A 19,527-nucleotide genomic window follows, 5' to 3' on the forward strand; every position below is an offset into this window, starting at 1 on the left:
TTTTTTTAATTGTTTAAAAATTTATTTTAATGACAACTTCTCCCTGTGCTCATCTGGACAGCATTTGGAAGACAGAGGGATTCTGTGTATGCCACTGCATCTGCCAGCACTGTGCCTGAGCTGGGTGCTCTCAGCCTGTTCTGCACAATGGAGTGAGAGGGGAGGGAGCCAAAGTCCAGCTCAAGTTCGAACAGCTGGAGGCAGGAATCTGCACAATGGGAGGAAACTGGGTACATTGCCTTTGCAAAAACAAATAAACAACACTTCGAGAAATTAAAAAAAAAGCCCCCTCCCAAACCAGCTTGGACAAAATCCTTTCCTTCCCCCAGCAACAGAGGGACACAGAGGCTGAAGTGTTTTCACACTGAAAGCATGGCATCGTTTGTGAGCTTTTTCTACAGTCTACAAATAAACAAAACCCAGGGAGTGTTTTGCATTCAATAGTTAATCACAGTTGGCTGAGTGTTTTTATTTTTCTTCACTGTAAAGGCATTCTTGGTCTGCCTCCCAAACAGCTAGTTTTGTCTGAGAGATTTAATCTTGAGTGGCAGGACAAGGTGCAAAGACAAACCTCAAAACAATTCTTATTTATCTAAAGCAAGATGTCAGTATGTAAAAGCTAACTACCCTGTAAACAGGCCCCTCAGGTTGGCATGCACAGGGCTTCTTGGCACAATTGCCAGTCGGCCAGGATAACCTTGCCCACAAAGCAGCTCATTTCACTCGGTTTTAACTCTTTCCTGTTTGTGAACTGCTCTTTAAGTGGTCTAAACAACCAGAATTCAACGCAGGTTGGACCAGTTTCTAGCCCTAGCTCTGCCCTGAAGAAGCATCTTGTTTGTATACACAGAGCACTGGCACCAGAGCCCAGCCTACTTTCAATCCAAACAGTTTTTCTTCAAAGCAACATCAAGGTACCTTTCATAAAAATGAAGGGATGATGCAATACATATGTAGTACCTCAACAAGTACTGGAGCTGCTCTGCTCAGAATTAGCTTAGGCAGTTACTTAAGAGCATTGTGTTGGACAAATATCAGCCACATTTTTGCAGCCATGCCTACTAACACAAGTGAATGACTGAAAAAGTATTGAATTTATTTAAATTTTATGGTTTGCCCTTCTAAGATCTAAAAATAGTTAGAAACAATAAACTTATGAAATGTCACCACTTTGTTTCCAAGTGCTATTGCCTCTGAACAATCTTTAATGGAGATAGTTTGTGCTTAGATCTGTATCATAGGCATTAAAAAAATTAATAAAACCATATCCAAGTCGCCTGAAAAGTTTGTCTTCAGGTCATTTAGTCCCACATTTTGCATGAAGCAGGACTATCTCCAGTTGCTGGACAGGACCACCATGGCTTTGTCTACTCCTGGCTCACCAATCTCCAGGGAGAAGCCCCAACCTCTGGGGGGCACCACTTCCATTGTGGGACTGCATATTCTTGTGGAAATGCTCTATGCTGAGGGCTTGGTATACTGGAGATTTGTGCATTTGATGGTGTCACTTCTCAAGGCAGAATTTTTGGTAACTCTTCCCCATAAACACAATCCAACAGACCTGGCAGGAAGCAGTCATGAAACTGCCTGCAAATTAATTTGAACAGCTTCTTGCAACTTCCCTAATTCTGTGTATGTAACACTAGACACAGGGAGATACTTCCATTGTTTCTTTAAGGTATATGCTTTAAAATCAGTACAAGGTCTTAGCAAACATGGGGGTCTATACAAAGTGATGCTGGTAACCTTCATCATCTTCTAAACATTTGCCCTGAATCACCTTTCCTGATTCTTGAGCCTGCTCCAAAGTATCTCAGAAGCAGAGAACATAAACACTTCACACAGTATAGCTAATGTGGGGACCCTTTTGCAACAGTATATCACAGGAGGAATGCCACATGAATACATGGTTCTTTTCTGAAAAGAACCATGACCCATGATCCATTTCTAAAGCATCACAATAAAAATAATGCCCAATTCAACAAAATGGCCATGAAAAATGCAGAAGAAATAGTCCTGCCATCCACAAGCATGACAAACCAAGTGATCAGGTTATTTTTGAAGCTCTCTTATAAAGTACTCCAGCAATGGGTTATGGCAGAGACAGGGAATCGAGTCTGCCCGAGCAATGTCCTGACAGACAACACCTCCTCTTCAAACCAGGCACCTCTGAGTGTTCTTTGTAGCCTTGCTTTGAAAAGCCTTTTCCTCACAAGCAAGAATTTACCCTTTTTGAATGAGCTTTGTATGAGCAATCCAGGCTGCTGCTGAACACCCATCCACTGGAGGAGAGGAAGGCAGGATCAATTTGCGGGGGTTTTTTGTGCAACCTGCCCATAATTAGCCCCAAGCAATGGCTGAGTCACTCCAAGAGTCCCCGGTGCTATTAGGACCAGACACGCCATGGCCCGGTGTATAATTATATACCAGCCACCACCATGCGGAAACGGCTCTATTTACTACCTGACCCCATTAGACAGAAGCTGACATTTCTTCTTGGCTACCAGGGCTGTGGGAGCTCTGAGGAATGCAAGCCAAATTCTTACAGTCCAAACTCATTCACCCAAACTCACCTCTTTCTTGCTGAAATCAGCAGATGCCATCCTCTTTCCTGGGTCACCTGTGAGCTGCCTGAGAGCTCCCCTATAGGCAAGAGGAAATGGGCGTGTTGAGACACGGCAACCACTGGATACAAGGGAGAGGGAGATGAGTGCAGAAAGTCTAGGAAACACAGCATGCCAATAGTGTCTATTTCATCAGAGAGCAGGCTCAGTTGGCCAAAACACACAAGAAATCACCCATAGCTGGCAGGGCTGTACTTGAGCTGCAGCTGGATTTTGCAGCTGCCTTTTCCTATCAAAGCATTAAGAGGAAACGCCTGGCTTCAGCAGCATCAGCAGGGTGGCATTCCCCCTGGCACAACTCCTGTGTGGGGCACAAAAATGAACCTAGTCCTTGCTGCTGAGCAACCCAAGCCTGTTCCCTCCTGCAGCCAGGATCTCACGGGCTACACACAATGCCTGAGTCTGCAGAGGCCCTTTTGCTGGTCCCCTGAGGAAAAGCAAAAAACAGGTCTGGGTTTTTGTCACTCCAGGTTGCCAGCCTGTCACATGCAGTTCAAGTGAGGTTTGCTGGGAGGGGTGTGCGATGCTTGGGCTGCTGCTGACGCTGCAGTTCAGAGAAGAAACACACAGCTCCAACCTTGAGCTGCTACTCTTGCACCAGTGCTACATCCCCTTTGAAAGACACAAATAACATCGACGGCTCTGTTTTTTAAACAAGTACTGAAAAAATTTTGCTGAAAGGGACAGTGGAATAAGGGAAACAGGATGTCAAATTAGGATCAGCTTGAACCATGTCAAATAAACAACGAGGAAATAAAATGTACCCTGATTGCTGGCAGGCTTGAAGGCTTACATAGTACTTGCCCCACCCAAATCAAGGGCTTGAAATAGAGCAGCAGTGGAACAGAAACGCCTGACATTGTAAGATTTGCTGTTCCCTAGTACTGCTTTGCCATCCTCAGGGACAGAAAAAGCATCATTAGGGTTTAACTAGAGTTGGATGTAAACATGGAGTACCCCAAGGATCGATTTTCACTGTGGGCAGCTGCAGCACAAAGCATTAATTCTTCACCCTTTCTGGTGACAGGAGAAACACAGTGAGCTGTAGACACAAATAATGTTAGACTTGTAATATGTATTTTGCAATGAAATGCTTGCTTTACTTCCTGTTGTTTAGAACTGAATTTATTCTTTAGCTCTGCAAGAAAAGGCTCCTGTATTTCGTACTGGGTGCACATTTAAAGGCCCATATATAGTAGACTCAGCAAGTGGCAGGGCAGATGCCAAACCTTGCTTCCCGATTTCTTGATGATTTAAGACCTATTTTCAGCAGTCGATACTGGTTCCCCCCCTTGCCTTTTTGCTTGGTAACTACCACTTCAACAAAATGGTGTTTGTGCATTGTCTTGGAGCCAAGAACTGAGCTTTTTAACATCAGACAGGGAATAGAATAAGCAAAGAAGGACTAAAATCACTTTCACACCATTGCCTTTCAAGGCACATGCTTAGAAATATATGGCAGAACCCTCGAGTTCTTGCAGAATAATAATTAATTTGACTGTTAGATTTTTTCTACATAGCTAAAATTACTTGTATGTTTCTGATAGTTGTGTTGTTTACCTTCCCCCAGAACAAAGTTTGAAATATTCTCTGAATCTACAGAAATCAGTAAATTAAAATATTAAAAATATAAAAAAACCCCTGCACTGTTTTTAGACATTTTTCAGACTTACTGGCTTTCCCTGTAGGAGTAAACCTATTGATGCAAATTATAAACAGGAAAAGATAGTGTCTGTTCAATGCTTTATTTAGGTGCAGGCTTCCTTCAGGAAAGGACAGTTCACTTTGCCTCTGCTAATTTGCTAACATGGAAATTAAATCAAGAGTTGGTAAAAAAATGTACCCAGTGCCATCAGCATGATTATCCTCTCTGATCTGGTAATAGCCTTTCCTCAGAATTCTTCTGTTGTGGAGAACACAACACTTGGCTTAGTAAATAAAAACCAGCTTCTACTTATTTTTACAGCAAATAATTCTATATTTAATGTAGGCCCACAAGATGTTGGCATACACCTTCTTGCCTTGTTAAAAGAAAGAACTCAAGTTTGCTAAAAATAGCAGTAACTAGTAAGGATGAAGCAAAATTGTCCCAGAAGAGGACAGAGACCTGAAAATAAAAACTGAAAAGGAGACAACTTAAGGGATTTTCAGTAACATTTAAGAAGTAAGAGTAACTTTTAGGTTTAATGAACGTTATAATGCATCAATTACAGAGACATAAGTAATTTTATGGAAGAGTGTTCACTGGCAGTTCAGTTTGGTCACAAACTTAATTTGCTTGGCAGGGCAAGGAACAGCATCCCATAATTAACAGTCATGGTCACAAGTTGTGTCCAAAACTTGCTACCTCCTTGCAGCACATCTTCTCACTAAGTTAGGTGAGAAACTCCCGTTCTGCACTGACAAAGGACTTGCCCCTTCATCTCCATGTCACTGTTGCTCAGACACGGCACTAGAAATGTGTTTCAGACCTGCACTGGTGACCCTCATGTGCTGCTACAGGTTTCTATTGCTTCTCTGGTTAAGGGTGCTGGCGCAGAAGGATGTCTAAGCTGCAGTGCCTACTCATCACTTACACAGGTTTCTGAGCTCTGCTACACCCCCAGCCTTGTATTAGGGGGCACCGCTCTATGGAGAGTACTCAAGATCTAATCCTCTCTTTCCTTGGTAAGAAGTCTCTGTGTAAAACCACCTGAAGTGAGACTTAAAGTACTGCACTTCATGGCTAAATCTCATCTACTGACTGATTCACCAAAGATGCTTATTGCTGTAGGTTCCAGGCAGGATGAGAGAAAGGGAACATACAGAGAAACATCCCTAGGGATGGTTTAACAATGCGCAGAACTGTGCTAACTCCAGCAATGATCTCTTCTCAAGAACTGACTCAAGTCTGCTCTCGGTATGAATGGGAGGATGTTAAAGGACAGTGACAACACCAAAATGTGCTGATTCAGGAAATGAAAAGTGCCAATCAACAAAACAGTGGCCAGCACAATGGAAAGATCAATGATGTCCAAACAATGTATGGTATAATTACCTTTAATTTATTCTTCCAGCTGTTTGTCCAGTCTTTCAAGCAAGTTCACAAAATGTCTGACTTTGAATCCATAAGATTTGGTATTACTGCTAGGACAGCAGATTATGTATGCAGATGAATGAAGGCTTGACTCTAAGTTTGTGATTTAAGGACCTTTGGAAAACCGTGCATTAGCAGGGCTTAGTTAAGTTACTGCATTCTTTCAGTCAAAACTAGGACAGTGTAGAGTTTAGGCTTTTTAATATATTTGCAACATTGCTGTTTTTCTCCTATGTTTTGTGGCTCCCATAAGCCAAGGAAAATAGCCTAGGTCTGACTGCTCCCTTCAATTGCATATATCACATAATAGGGAAGGAAGTGCTGAGAGTCTCAGTGCCTTTAAACTGGCCACAATGGAAATTATAATAAAACAGGAGATAACAGAAATAACTCCAACTCATCAGATCCCAATTTTTGTGACTAACATAAATGCCTTCAATGGATACTTGGTTTCATATAAAATTATTCAAATGAACCCTGTCTTCTGGTATAGTGTTTATATGGTAATTCTCCTGGAGAGAAACTTCCATTAATTTCAGTGTCTCTCAATACCCCATTTGGAGAGCTAACACTCCCAATACTTCTGAGAACTATTAGAAAGGGATCCACAAAATACCATGTAGGTCAAAGAGTGAAGGGTGACCTTGAAATAAAGAAAACATTCATTTAGTGTTATAAAATGACTTTTCTTCTATTCTGATATTTGATAGCCATACCTTAAATGCAAACAGTACAGTTTTTAATATTTTCTACCTTTTTTCCCCAAAATACTAGCAATTGTAGCATGAGATTAAAATTAGACTGAAACTATTGATTTGTTTCTATGTATGTTGTGAAAAGTTGGTGAAACTGTAGAATTCAACACAATGAATTGTGGGCTTAGGCTTTTTGTACCCTCAAAATATTTTCTTACGTGGCTTATAAAACTCTTTAATAATAAAGCAGTTGATTGTCCAAAATGACTAGAACTGAGGTGAAGGATGCATTTTTGGTTGAGAATAAATCTAAATTCTGAAGAGTGGACCTCTTTTCAAACTATTTTGCAATTGCTAGCCTTTGAAGTATGGCAACTTCTGAAAAGATAAAAAAATAAATAACTGATGCCACTTGGGCAATCAGGTATATAAAGCACACACTGTGTTCATGAGGCAATCAGTACAACACTGAATCAAAGACAAAGTTATAAAATGTAAGATTCCAGGAATGTACTGATGCAACCTAAGGGTTTGGTTTATATCTTTTGAAGATGTCTAGAGATTGTTTCTATCAGATATTGAACATTATGAGAACAATCGTTTTTCATTAGCCACCCTTCTTCTCCCACCTCATTCACAAGTTTGGCTTATTCTTGAATATGTGTCTGCAGCTTTAGCTTTTACCTGAAGAAATGTAGATGTGAGATCATCCCAGTATACGAAACAATATTTTGTTCTTAGTCACTTGAGGTTGTTCAGTTATGATTTTGCTATTCGCATGAAACCATTACCTTCCACATTTGCTCTAAGCATGCAAAAACCTCATGCAATGTCTCCACAGAGGGAATTCAGGCTCAGACCTTTGAAAGTGGTGACAGTCCTCAGATAATGCACTGAGAATCACAAAGGGGTGGGTCACAGGACAGAAGATGCCTTCTCTGCAGACTTATAATAAAACTTCTTATTCTTATATTTGTTCTTACAAGAAAGATTTTGTTTGCAGCTTAATTTTCAGCCAAGATTTTCAGTATTAAACATAAATTTTGCCCACAAACTAGCTAAAAATACTTGTAGTTTCTAAAGGTGAATTATTTGCATAATTCTTAATTATTAAGCTTCACTACACAAACCCCATCTGTATTTCCTAGGTGAATATAAACCCTGAAAAGCACTACTTTTCATGTGAAATAACAAGTTGTAGAAAGGGTAGGAGAATACTGCCAATCAAGTAGTTTAATGAGACTTCCTTGCATGTGATGCTATAGTGTATGATTTAAAATAAAATGTTTTCCAGTTCCACTGTATCATCTGTATATGATTTATTTAGTTCCTTGTATTTAGCAGAAGTAGGGCACATTTTCCAGATACCATTTATAAGCCAACATACTGTGTTAATTTTATTCCTTACTGGAAAGTACCTTGGTCTATTCACAAATTAATTGGGGAAGTGACATCGTGACCATTAGTCCCAACTACTGCACCTGACACAAGCAGGAAAGAAAGGATGAATAGGCAGGATTTTGTATTTGGCATTTCAGAATTAGGGGAGGTAATGTTTCCAGTTATATACACTTAAAAATATTTTCTGAGAAGATATGCTGAACTTAAGCATTAAGCTAAATACCCATAGCACTGCATTATTTCATCAGCTATTTTCCAAGACATCATTCATTCTTTGTTGAAAGTTTGCTTCTTAGCAGTATTTATCATATTTGGAAAAATTACAGGTCTATGAAAGAGCTTCATTTTGTTATACTGGTTTATATAACTAGTTACTTGCATGTTGGTACTAAAGAAGTAGAACTTTTTTGTAATGGCAAGAGGCACTCATTAGGAAAACACAAACATTGTACAACTGGAAATAAAACCAAAGCATAAAAGCATAACATTTCACATAAGATGAGCTTTCAACAGAAGTATTAGAAAAACCACCAAACCTCAAACACCTTGCCATATTAACTTCTGACCAACTGGAAAGGCACTGAGAACTGAAGTCTACAACTCATATCCATACCTGTGAGAGTATCAACCACAGTGAGACGCAAACCTCCAAGGCAGAATATGGCACTGTACAGTCCATTAGGCATTCCCAGTACATACAGCAGTTTTATGTTGTCTTAGGATAAGCTGAAAACATAAACTAAATGTACACATTACATCATATTTCCATGGGGAAGAACAATCCAATTTAGACCATCTGAAGAAAAGGAAACAAGGCATAACATACAGGACATTGTTGGCACAAGAAAGTGTTATCATATCAATACACGCCCTTTTAAATTTAATCCAACAGATATATAAAGGAAAGGTGGAGGCAGAGGCAAAGGGGCAGGACTAATATCAAATATTCAGTTGTAAGCATGCTAGTGAGGTTTTTGTTTCAAAAACTGAAGCTATTAAAACCAGTTCAGAGGCAAGAAAGCACCTATCAAGACAGTCCAACCCATTTCTAGGCATCATTCTTCTGGGCTGACATGTGCAGTCTGAAGGATCTGTCCAGTATAGTTTCCATGCCCGAATCTGTCTAAAGCTTCCCATTAGCAAATGCTGCCTCCTGGAACTGAGGGACAAATGTCTTGAAATATGTCCTAGTGAAAAGAACAGAAAATATATGATTAGGAAGGAGTAATCTTAAAAGCATGAATTGAAGCACTTGATGTTTCCCTTGTTTCCTATTTCCCCTATGGGGAAAAGGCTTCACATATGGTACAGAAGGCCCAAAGACAGACATGGGAATGGAGCAGGGAAATAGTGAAGAGAAGTCAGAATACGTGCAGGAGATAAGCTCTTTATCTGTCTCAGAAACCTTGACACAATACTGTCACTGCTGATGGCAGCAGTTTATATAAAATGCAGTAAATAAATACTAACAACATTGTATGAATGGTAAGTCCTTTTATTAAACTTCAAAATTTATAGGATAATGCTCTTTTTAAAAGTGTGCTTTGTATATTTTGGATCTTTGTCTATCTTCTTTGCAAAGGATCAAGTGATGCATAAATCCATAAAATGAGCTAATCCTATGTATCCAAATTGAGTTAGAACTGTATCTTTGAGATTTTTTTTCTGAGATACTCAACCATGTAATAATGGTATATTACATGTCCCAGGGATGCCCTTTACTTGCCAGTAATATTAGAAGTTGCTTCATCATTCTGCTTTTGGTTTCTGCCTACTGCATTTTGCACCGAACTTTCAATTTCTCTATTTAAAAAAAAAAATTGTTTTCTATTTCTATCACTGGTCTCTATAAAATTTCTCTCCTGTTCTCACTGAGAAGAAATCTAAAGTGAGAATAGCTGCAATGTCATTTATTAGATTCTTGGTATCTCTGCTGGTTTACCTCCTGAAGCAAACACATACTGATCAGCTTCACAATCATGATGTTTTTCATAACTGCAGTAAGAAGCTTTGGCAATCACTGAACAGCAACCATACTTCCTCACACCTAAAAACACTGCAAGACCATGAAGACTCCTTTCTCTTTGTGAGGTTGTGCCTGGCAAATTAAATACAGATAGCTGCAGTCAGCTTTTGTGCACAAGATGTAAATACATACGAGATGCTGTCCAAAGGTTAAAAGAGCAATGGAAAGTAAAAGCATTTCTGGACTGAGGAGCTGATCCCAGAAATGGAAACAACCATAATAAAGAGGACAACCAGCACACACATTTTATAGCATATACAGATTGCTTCAATAAACCAAAGTGTGTTCTGTAAATACACAGCACAAAGTTCAGAAAACAACCCTCCTAATCATGCCTGTAAAAGTGATTGTTCATGCTGGCACACACACGAACATAAACCAGCTGAGAAGGTCTGCCTGTCCCCTGATCTCAACAGCTGAGTGCCATTTCTGTATCTGTGTTTCTCCTACCATACCTTTGAAATTGTAGCTTTTTAAGTCCTATTTAATTCTATGTGTTTTGCTAGCTCGTGGAGTACCACCTGCATGTTGTCAGTATCAGCATCTATTCCTTTTACTTGTCCTTGCTTTATCTGTCCTAACATTTAATTATGCTTCTCTGCTTACTTCTTTTAAAAAGCTTCCCCCTTCCCCCTTGATAGCTTCTCTGCAGACTCTCTTCCATGCATGTGACCTTAATCTACTTGATAAATGTTACTTGAAACTTCCCTCTTCCAAAACTGTAGAAATTATTAATCATTAAATGGGATACAATTAGAACAATTTCCCTATATTTTATTTATTTTTCTTTATAGCATTTCTGTGCTTTGCATTAAACCCACACTTAGTGCATTATATGCAGTAATTATATATGCCTTTTCTGTTAGGTAAATTCCAGAATGAATGCTTATGATACCACAAACACCCTCACACACCAACTTTATCTACACTTGCATCCTTTCTTTTCACTGATTCCTGCAGGAAATCTTGTATCCTTTGCTGCAAACTAAGTCTAACACCTCCCTACATCAGATGTACTCTTTCAAAGAGGATGTTATTTCACTGACAGTTCATATGAACCTCTTGGCAATGTTCCATACACTACAAAAATTCCTTTAGTACTTCATAATTTTAAATGTCGTTTTTTTTTTTTTTTTTTTCTTTTTATACTTTAAAGTACATGCTTAAAATTGCCCTTGTCATTTTGGTCTTCTCCAGACTGAAGCAAATGCAGTACCACAAGTGTACTCAGGTTCTGTTCCAGAAATGGGACAGCCCATTTCTGTCCCTCTCCCATATACCTTAAGTATCTCAGATGAAACTAAATCAGAGATAATTATGGTTCATCACACATACCACAAAAAAATAAATTAACACTGCTCCCTTAACCCCCCTCCAAACCAAACCAAATAAGGCCTTGTTAAGAGATCCAAAAGCCCAGTATACCTGATAGGACCGTCTCAGCTACAGCACATTTAATAGATTGAGGAGGAAAGATGAGAAAGTAGGAGAAGGTAAGTGAAATGAACACTGAAAATTTTTTTCTAGATTTTTTCTTTGCATCCAAAGTTTGGGACAAAATCATGTGTTACAATACCTGAATTTCCTGTGAAATGGAAATTACAACATTTTAATAACAACAATCTCTGCAGAGGTCACCGGTAAGGAGGAAAAGAAGCACCAATCACCTTCTGAGTAAGTTTCATCAACTGACCATCTGGCATTGAAGTCAAAGTGCACATGTTTCTGCCCAAATAGTACCATGACACAAACTATTATGTCACAACAGAGGACATGAAATAATTCTGAGAGAAATTTAAAATTTTTTGAAGGACAATACTTTGCTATAGACTACATGGTAAAGGCATCTTTCACATGCAATGCTCTTCCTTGTAGAAAGATTTTAAATCAAGAGACAACACTCATGCTCTAGCATCCTGTACATACAGGCACAGAGAAACAGTGAATATGAACATGAACTTTGGAAAAAGATACATTCCTCATACTCTATTCATATTAACACATTGATTTTACACCCTCAATAACTATGATCTGTGCTATACCATAAGGATTCATATAAAAGTATCTGAAAGTTTTTTTTCAGAAAATTTGCCACATGATATTCTCAAGTTATCTCCAAACTATTTTGAAATTATTACTTTTATATACACTAGATATGTTTTCCAGCTGCGGATAACTGTTATTTAAAAAACCCAACAACAGTAATTCAGGTACCTGTTGAATGACACTGAAGATGAAGAAAGCTAACTTGACCTGTGGTCTGTCAGGGCTCTGTCAAATGGCAAAAATCTGCTTTTGATCAATGCCTTTTCTCCTTTCTGGGAAAGACAGAGATCCTTCTTTCTCCAGCTTTCATCTACCATGTTCTTGGTGGGTCTGTATCACACTGACCTTATACCAAGCTCAGAAGACCTGCATAAATTCTCCTGTAAGTACAGAGAGAAACGCATTTGTACAAAGTACACAGATATTCTTCACGTGAGTGTTGAGTACAATCAACACTCATGTAAAGAAGGTAAAACACACGTTGAGTGTTGCATTCTTCTCACAATGATTTAGATTCCAGATTAAACTGTGTTTAAAAAGTTGCTTTCTTTTCAGCCCAGAGTGGGTGCCAAGCTTCATACATTTATGGACACATGTCTAACTCTTTGCTGAGCTTCTTATAAGACTCCATTGTTCTTTGTCTATTCGTTTTTGTTCCCTCAAATTGTTATTTTCCAAGTTCAAGGTAGTAAGTTATGAGGTTTCTATGGAAATTTTTCTTCATCACTCCAGAAAACAACACATTTTGCTGTAGTTAACCACTACATATACTTGACACAGTACAATGAATTCCAGGTGCTACACTCAAGGACGTCTGTTGAGAGTAAAGCACTTCTCTTTCCTTCACTTTATTATCCAGTGGAAAGAAAGTCCTGCTATAATTGCAAGTGGAAGTATCTAAAAGAAGGTAGAATTGGCTCACCTGCTGTTACATATTTTCTAGTGATATGAAACACTGAGTGTGGTACAAAGTCTCCAGAAGCCCATACACATCTAAATCCCAGGGTGTGGGCTTGCTGTGCTTAAAACATACTTGACTCAGAATTCACATGCTTTTGTGATATTTCATTCTAATTGTACTGTTTTTTTTTCCCAGGGTAACTTAGTGCTGGGTTTTTAAAATGCAGCTGGTAGAAAATCTGCATTGACTACTTGATAATACCTTTTGCCTTCACATATCTATGCTGAAAATCTGCAAAGATTTTAAATTATGTAGCTGCAATCTCACATCAAACAACACTTCCTACATATTTATGGTGAAAGCATTCTAACACCAACACACTGGATTTCTGCTGCTGCTTTTGCTGGACTGGTACTATAGCCAATTGTGTTCTAGTTACTGCTGCTGGTGTAATAAAGTTAAAAGGGTTGTTTAGGTGTTTCTATTCCTCTTAAAATCTTCATGTGGTAAATTCAGAGCAGAAGATCAAGACTCAAACTCTGTGAGGAAAAAAGCATACAACACATTGCATCAATGAGATTTCTGCTTTTATGTCTTGGACAAGGACAATCATCATGGGGTGATGAATCATCTTCCCAAGTAATTCACAAAATATACTCCCCTTAAACCCCTCAGTTTGTAACTGCCAAGATTTCCAGCATGCTGATCTCAAATTCACCCATGCTAGCCCTATTTGCACTCATTTTTTAATTAGTTTCAGCTCAAGACTTTCAAGTGCTTTTTCCATCAAGAGACAATTTGAGGAAAACTAAGGGGATGAAATCATCATGATGGTCCACATCAGGAACAGACTTAGCAGTACAGCAACACTTCTGCTACCAGCACAATGTCCTTATTGGCAAATTAAAGCCCTTGAGGCACAATCTTCATCTTTTCACAAAGACATAGAGGCTTTCTCTCACTGCATCAGGCACATGTATTGTGTTCCTTCTCATCTGAAGGCAGACTTGCATTTGGGTTTTTTTCCTACTACGGGCTTTGAGAACAACTTTATTCTTATATACTACCCATTATTTCAATATTTTAGTTAATTCTTGTAAAATAGTTTAGTAAGTGCTGCAAATGTGGTTTAATTCTGTAAATATCTGTCTCTAATTACAGATCTGTAGTGTGTTTAAAATCATAGCAGCCAGTGTATTTGACAAATACATCCATTTTCTCCTACTCTAAGCAAGGCATATAATAATATGTATCAGTTCTTTTCTAAAACTTTTTAAAGTTAATAGACCTCACTTAGGCAGGCACTCCTGTAGTCATGGTGATCTCTGAATAGTTCTACTTAATCCTTCCAAGTCTTCTGGAGTAAGGTCTGTATTTAGTACCCCATTCTCCTCAGTAGTTCTCTATTGTCTGAATTGTCCAGCAGGTTAATTGAGTTTGTTTGAATAATCCTGGGACTGAGGTAAGGAATGAATTGTATCCTGTCCAGCTATATGAGATACAACCAAGAATCCCAGGCATTTGTCCCAACTACTGTCCACTTCTTTTAAAGGAATGACATAATTTTGCCTCCCATATTTCTTTCCTGCTGTACTCTAGGAGAACTCCTTCAGGACATCTACAAGTTTCTTCAAATCCACTGAATCCTGATGAACAACATCAACTCTATAGATGACTGATTTTCATAAATTAGCTAGAACAGCAATGTTCTCCCCTCTTTCAATTAAATTTGGTGAAAATAGGAATTAAGAAGGGTGTAGGTCAGAGTGAAGGACAGATTGAGGCTTCTTGAGATTTCTGACCTATTCCTTCCAGACTAGTATTTTTATGCTGACACTTTGCAATAAAATCTTGTTATATAAACTATTTCAACACTATAGACATATTAGAATTATAAAAGAGCTTCTCCAAGCTTTATCAACATCACCTGATTATTCATTTTCTGAAGTATAAAGTATTTTTGCATGGATCATACATACATATGTAGTGTGCCTTTGTATTTTTGTGTTCCTGTTGAAACTTGTTTTGACAGAGTGAAAACTTGTTTTGAAAATACTGAACACCTACAACAATACTTTCTGGATGCCAGATGAGAAGATTTGTCCTCCTGTGACCACACAGGCATATCCAGCTGATTTGATTAATGTAACCTCTAAAAATTCATCTCCTGTACAGAAGGTATTTACCATAACTTTCAAAACTTTGTAAGATTTCCTGTTTGTTTCTGACAGAACAAAATCAAAGATGCCAACCTGTCTTTTTTTAAAGATGTAATCGTTTTCTTTTGAAATTCCTTTTGCCAGGAGCTACCTAATTCAACATGATTACCACTAATTAACAAAAGAAAAATTAATAAATTGGTGCATTAATTGCAACAGTGGGTATGTATTTAGGTCATATTCTATATGACTGCTTATTATGTCCTTAAACCATGCTCATGCCCTCCTCCAGCACCTCTATGCCTTGCACTGCACAAAGGCTGAATACAAAAGTGTGGAGCCCATTGAGAGCCCATTCTTTCAATAGGCCTCATGCTAACGTTTGAGGCATAGCTTTTTCTTTTTGAACACAGACATGAGGCACTTGAACCTCTTTGCTAATTTAACCATATATAATGCATTAAAAACATATTTGCATTGGGTGAACCATGTTGTCTATTTATTCATAGGCACTTCCACAGCATTCCTCACCAGGCTAAAGATACATGAGCACTCACAGTAAAGCTGAATAAGCCCATCTCCTGCTTTGGGATAACTATGGGGTAACAGGAGAGTAACTCTACAGCAGACCCTTTGCAACACCTCTATTAGGAGAAAATGATTGGTTGTATCGTCTCCACACCTAAGATGTTACAGAAACTGAAGTGAGAAATAGTTCTCAGCACTCTAACTTTGGATTGCCTAGCTGGAAATGCACTGTAGCAGGCAGGCCCACAACAGGGCCAGGTGCCAAGTGGCAAAGGCTCAGGAGCTAATGAAAGTCAAGACAATTACGGAATGCACAAGGCACTCAGGAGACAGCAGCATTTCTCATCCACCATTCAAATCTGAACATCACAAAAATTTATCCAAGCACAGCAGCAGAATGAAATAGGTACCTTCCAGGATTTCTTTCTCACTTCAAATATACATAACGATACTTGGCATGTATTCATGTTTCTAAACTAAGCTTTTTGATGGTACGCTCTTTGGGATGTGGTTTATAATTTCCTTACTAGGCAGCTTTATCTACAGCAAATATTTTGCTTTTACGTGAAACAAAATGTCTACATAGTTCTCCATTTATACATCTCCAGAACTGGTGATGCCAAGCACACATCTGAAGTGTTTATACAACAGCAAGACAACAGTTCTTAAATTACTGCTACTGTAGCTAGCTAAACACACAAATGTACAAAGGAGTCAGTGCACAATGCCATTAAGCTGCTAGCAATTTTTTTCATGTGTGCCAAAAAAAAAAAAAACCAAAAAAAACACAAACCCTTAACAATCCCTCTTCCTCTTCTAGTTATTTTCTCTACCTCCTTTTATTGTGAATTACCCACAAGGAGATTAGAAAATTTTTTTTGCCTGTTTCTACCTGCCAGTCTATGCAAGGCACTGACTGTGAAGCCAGGCTGATGGACAGACAGAACAGTAATCAAGCATCAAGAGATAAGGAGATCTGCAGTGGGCAGCCATTAAAATGCAAGTTTTTAAGAAATACCGTTGTTTTCAGCTCAGTTTATTATACTGTACAACAGAAAACTGTCTCCAAAATTACAAACAAACCAAAACTGCAACAGGAAATAGAAGTGGCAGAGCTAGTGAAACCAAGTACATATCAGAGGTTTAAACATTAATATTCACTCATGTCCAAAAGCTGTTTTCTGTGTTTTACTAGTAATATCTCTTTCCTCCAGAAGTTCTTTCTGGAGTTACTGCCATTTCTGATTCAAGTCACACAGAAAGGTACAAAAAATTATTTAGACATGTTTTTCAACAGTTTGCTGGTCACAGAATTAACAGGTAGCTTTAATCTATATGAAACAAACAGAAATAAAAATTAAAGTTTTATTTTGTTATACATTTGCATCATTTTCAAAAACCTATGGTATCGATTAATTTTATAAATAAAGCGAAGAATTCAACATTGGTCTGCTGTAAAAATTAAGATGACTTTACTGCCCAACTTACCATAAAGGAAACTTAATTTTGACAATCTGTTCAAAGCACGAAACAACCATAAATATAACAACCTGACTAAAAGCAAAATATAAAGGAAGGGAGTTCTAGGGAACTGCTGTGGAGCCAAGATTGCAGATCATCATGTAGGCTGGCAATTAATGTTTATTTTAAAGCAGCAGCATAAGTAGGGTTATCACTTTGTAAAAGATGCTAATTTTGATTCCAAGAATATACATCCTCCCAAATGCATGGACCTTTACTGACAATAACAGATAAAAATTACAGCTACTGGACATAATCAGTTCATACAGATCAAGGCCAGTAACTATGAAAGTAACTTTTTAAAACCATCTGGAAATCAAGACTCTGGTATTTAATGTCTCACACATTTCTGACATAGATATTTAAAAATTTACAAAGGTGTATTGCACATACACAGTGAATCTAAGTGTCCCAAAGCACACACAGAAAAATGAACTTCTCATTTTGAAACAGTTTCATCAATGCCTTCTGCTTGCCAGTCAGTTCAAGAGATAAAACATTTCACTTCCTTCATCTTCTCCACAACGTACATAATACATTCAGTCAGATTAAGGTTTGTGGTCTTAGATCATAGCAAATTTTGCTTCTGCTTTCTTAACTTCCATCTTCCCCACAGGGTAGTGGGTGTCTGTGAAGGGTGCATTGGAATATCTCGGTCACAGCATGGTCACTCTGTTTCTTTATCAGTGGATCATGAGAATGATATTCCAAGGCCATCATGGAAAAACTCAATCTTCATAGAGTCTTTTAAAATACATTGTTAACTTGCAGGAAATTTCCAGTCCTATGAGCTACAGCATGACAAGTCTGGTCTATTTTTCCTAGATGCTGAAGTGCCATAGCAGTATTTTCCCACTCCAGGTAAAGGTTAACTTCTTAAAGAGATAGTGTTTATTCAAGGTACATATTATTTAATCTTATCTAGGCTATGTAAATACACAATGAGTTCTGCTGTTGGAGAACAACAAACTTTTTATTAAATTTGATGGAGAGAGTCAGTGTGAGACAAGATGCAACTAAGAACCGCTTCAAAGCATAAAAGGCAGGGTAAAGAATGTGTGAAAGTAGTGATAAGTAGTAAGAGAAAGCAGAAAAGACTGGGCAAGAATACATTCAGGAATGAAGCTTGTAAGGAAAGACAAGTGCAGACATTCAAGAAGAGAGGAGCTCACAGTAGTAATAATAGAATTTGAATGATCTTTAAGAGATTATTGAATCCCTTAATTGTAGTTAAGAGGCAAAAATGAAGAATTACACCACAGATGCATCCATAACGAGTCTGACAACCAGCATCCCTAAAAACAAAGTTTGCTTGTAGGTGAAAGTACTGATTTCATCATGCCATCTGCTTTGCTTTGCCAGATAGCTTATCAACAGGGGCCGAAGGCAACATACCAAACCATAAAAGAAACCTCCTTGGATATTCATTAGGAAAAACCAGTTAGAAGGAAACAGATGAGACGACACACATCTGTGATTATATAAAACATATTAAAGTAGTTGCTTCTCTTCGCTATTCAAAGGACATATATTTGCTATCCGAAGTAAAAGTAAACACTCAAAAGATTGGAGACCCATCCAAAGGGGAAAACCAGACAGAAATAAGCTTTTATACTAACAGGTAAAAGCAGAATAAAACAAATACAAAATTAAGGAACAAATTAGCTGTGACCCTCGAAATAAACACTTGTCAAACAGTACAAAATGTGGTCAAAAAGTAAAAAGAATTCTCAGAAGAAATAAAGTCACAAAGAATAAATGAAATGGAGGTATTTAAAGATGTTGCCATACCAGAATCCAGCTTTCCAAAGATGTACCAAATTATTTGACTCATGCAGAAATGTCAGCCAAAAAGGAAACGAACAAATGAACAAAACACAACCAAATCAGCAGTCCCAGATTACATTCTCACCCAAGTTCTAGAGAAACTCAAGTGTGAGAAAGTTGAACTCTTATACAACTTGTAACCTCCTGCCTAAAACAGCTTGGTATCAGAGAAGTGTGATGTCAATTAAAAAAAGGTCTGGATGTCTGGGAGGATAGAAAGAGCTATGACTCAATGAATCTCATGTCCATACATTACAAATGGGTAGAGATTGTTAATAGAAATTATTATAAAAATTCATAAATAGTCCAAAATTAGTGGACTTGAGTAAATATGTTATACTAGGTAGGAGCCAAACGTGTGCTTCTCAAGTCTCCTATTTTCTTAAGCTATCAAAACCACATGTACAAGAAAAATTCAAGTGACACACACTGCTCAACTTACCTACAGGTATTTGAGAAGATTTTTCAAAGGCATAAAAACCCCTGAATTACCACAGAAGGAAAAAATACCCGTAAGTGGATAAACAGCAGGCCAAGATACAAAGAAAAGAACAGGAATAAATTATGAATACCATTAGGGGGAAGTCACATGAGAAGTGCACAGAAGTGGGTGTTCTTACCTGTGCTGCTCATATTCCTACATGATATGCAAATTGAGCAAAGGAAGATGGAAAGGTCTGTTAATGTAAACAATTTAGTCAGGGAAGGAAAAATAAGGTACAA

General features: G+C 38.1%; 1 protein-coding gene across 2 annotated transcripts in view; it reads right to left on the bottom strand.

The window, feature by feature from the left end:
* BABAM2 (BRISC and BRCA1 A complex member 2) overlaps window positions 1–19,527 on the bottom strand; it is a 190,485-nt gene that overhangs the window by 14,676 nt on the left and 156,282 nt on the right. Inside the window, exon 12 of one of the 2 annotated variants that reach the window (XM_068185525.1) lies at window positions 19–8,983. The exons of the other annotated variant lie outside the window; for it this stretch is intronic. Coding sequence (XP_068041626.1) covers window positions 8,920–8,983 — 64 coding nt within the window. The 3' untranslated portion in view covers window positions 19–8,919. Of the gene's footprint in view, window positions 1–18; window positions 8,984–19,527 lie in introns of those variants that run through there. 2 annotated transcript variants of the gene reach the window in all.

Source organism: Anomalospiza imberbis, chromosome 3 (assembly GCF_031753505.1).
Source record: "Anomalospiza imberbis isolate Cuckoo-Finch-1a 21T00152 chromosome 3, ASM3175350v1, whole genome shotgun sequence".
NCBI lineage: Eukaryota > Metazoa > Chordata > Aves > Passeriformes > Viduidae > Anomalospiza > Anomalospiza imberbis.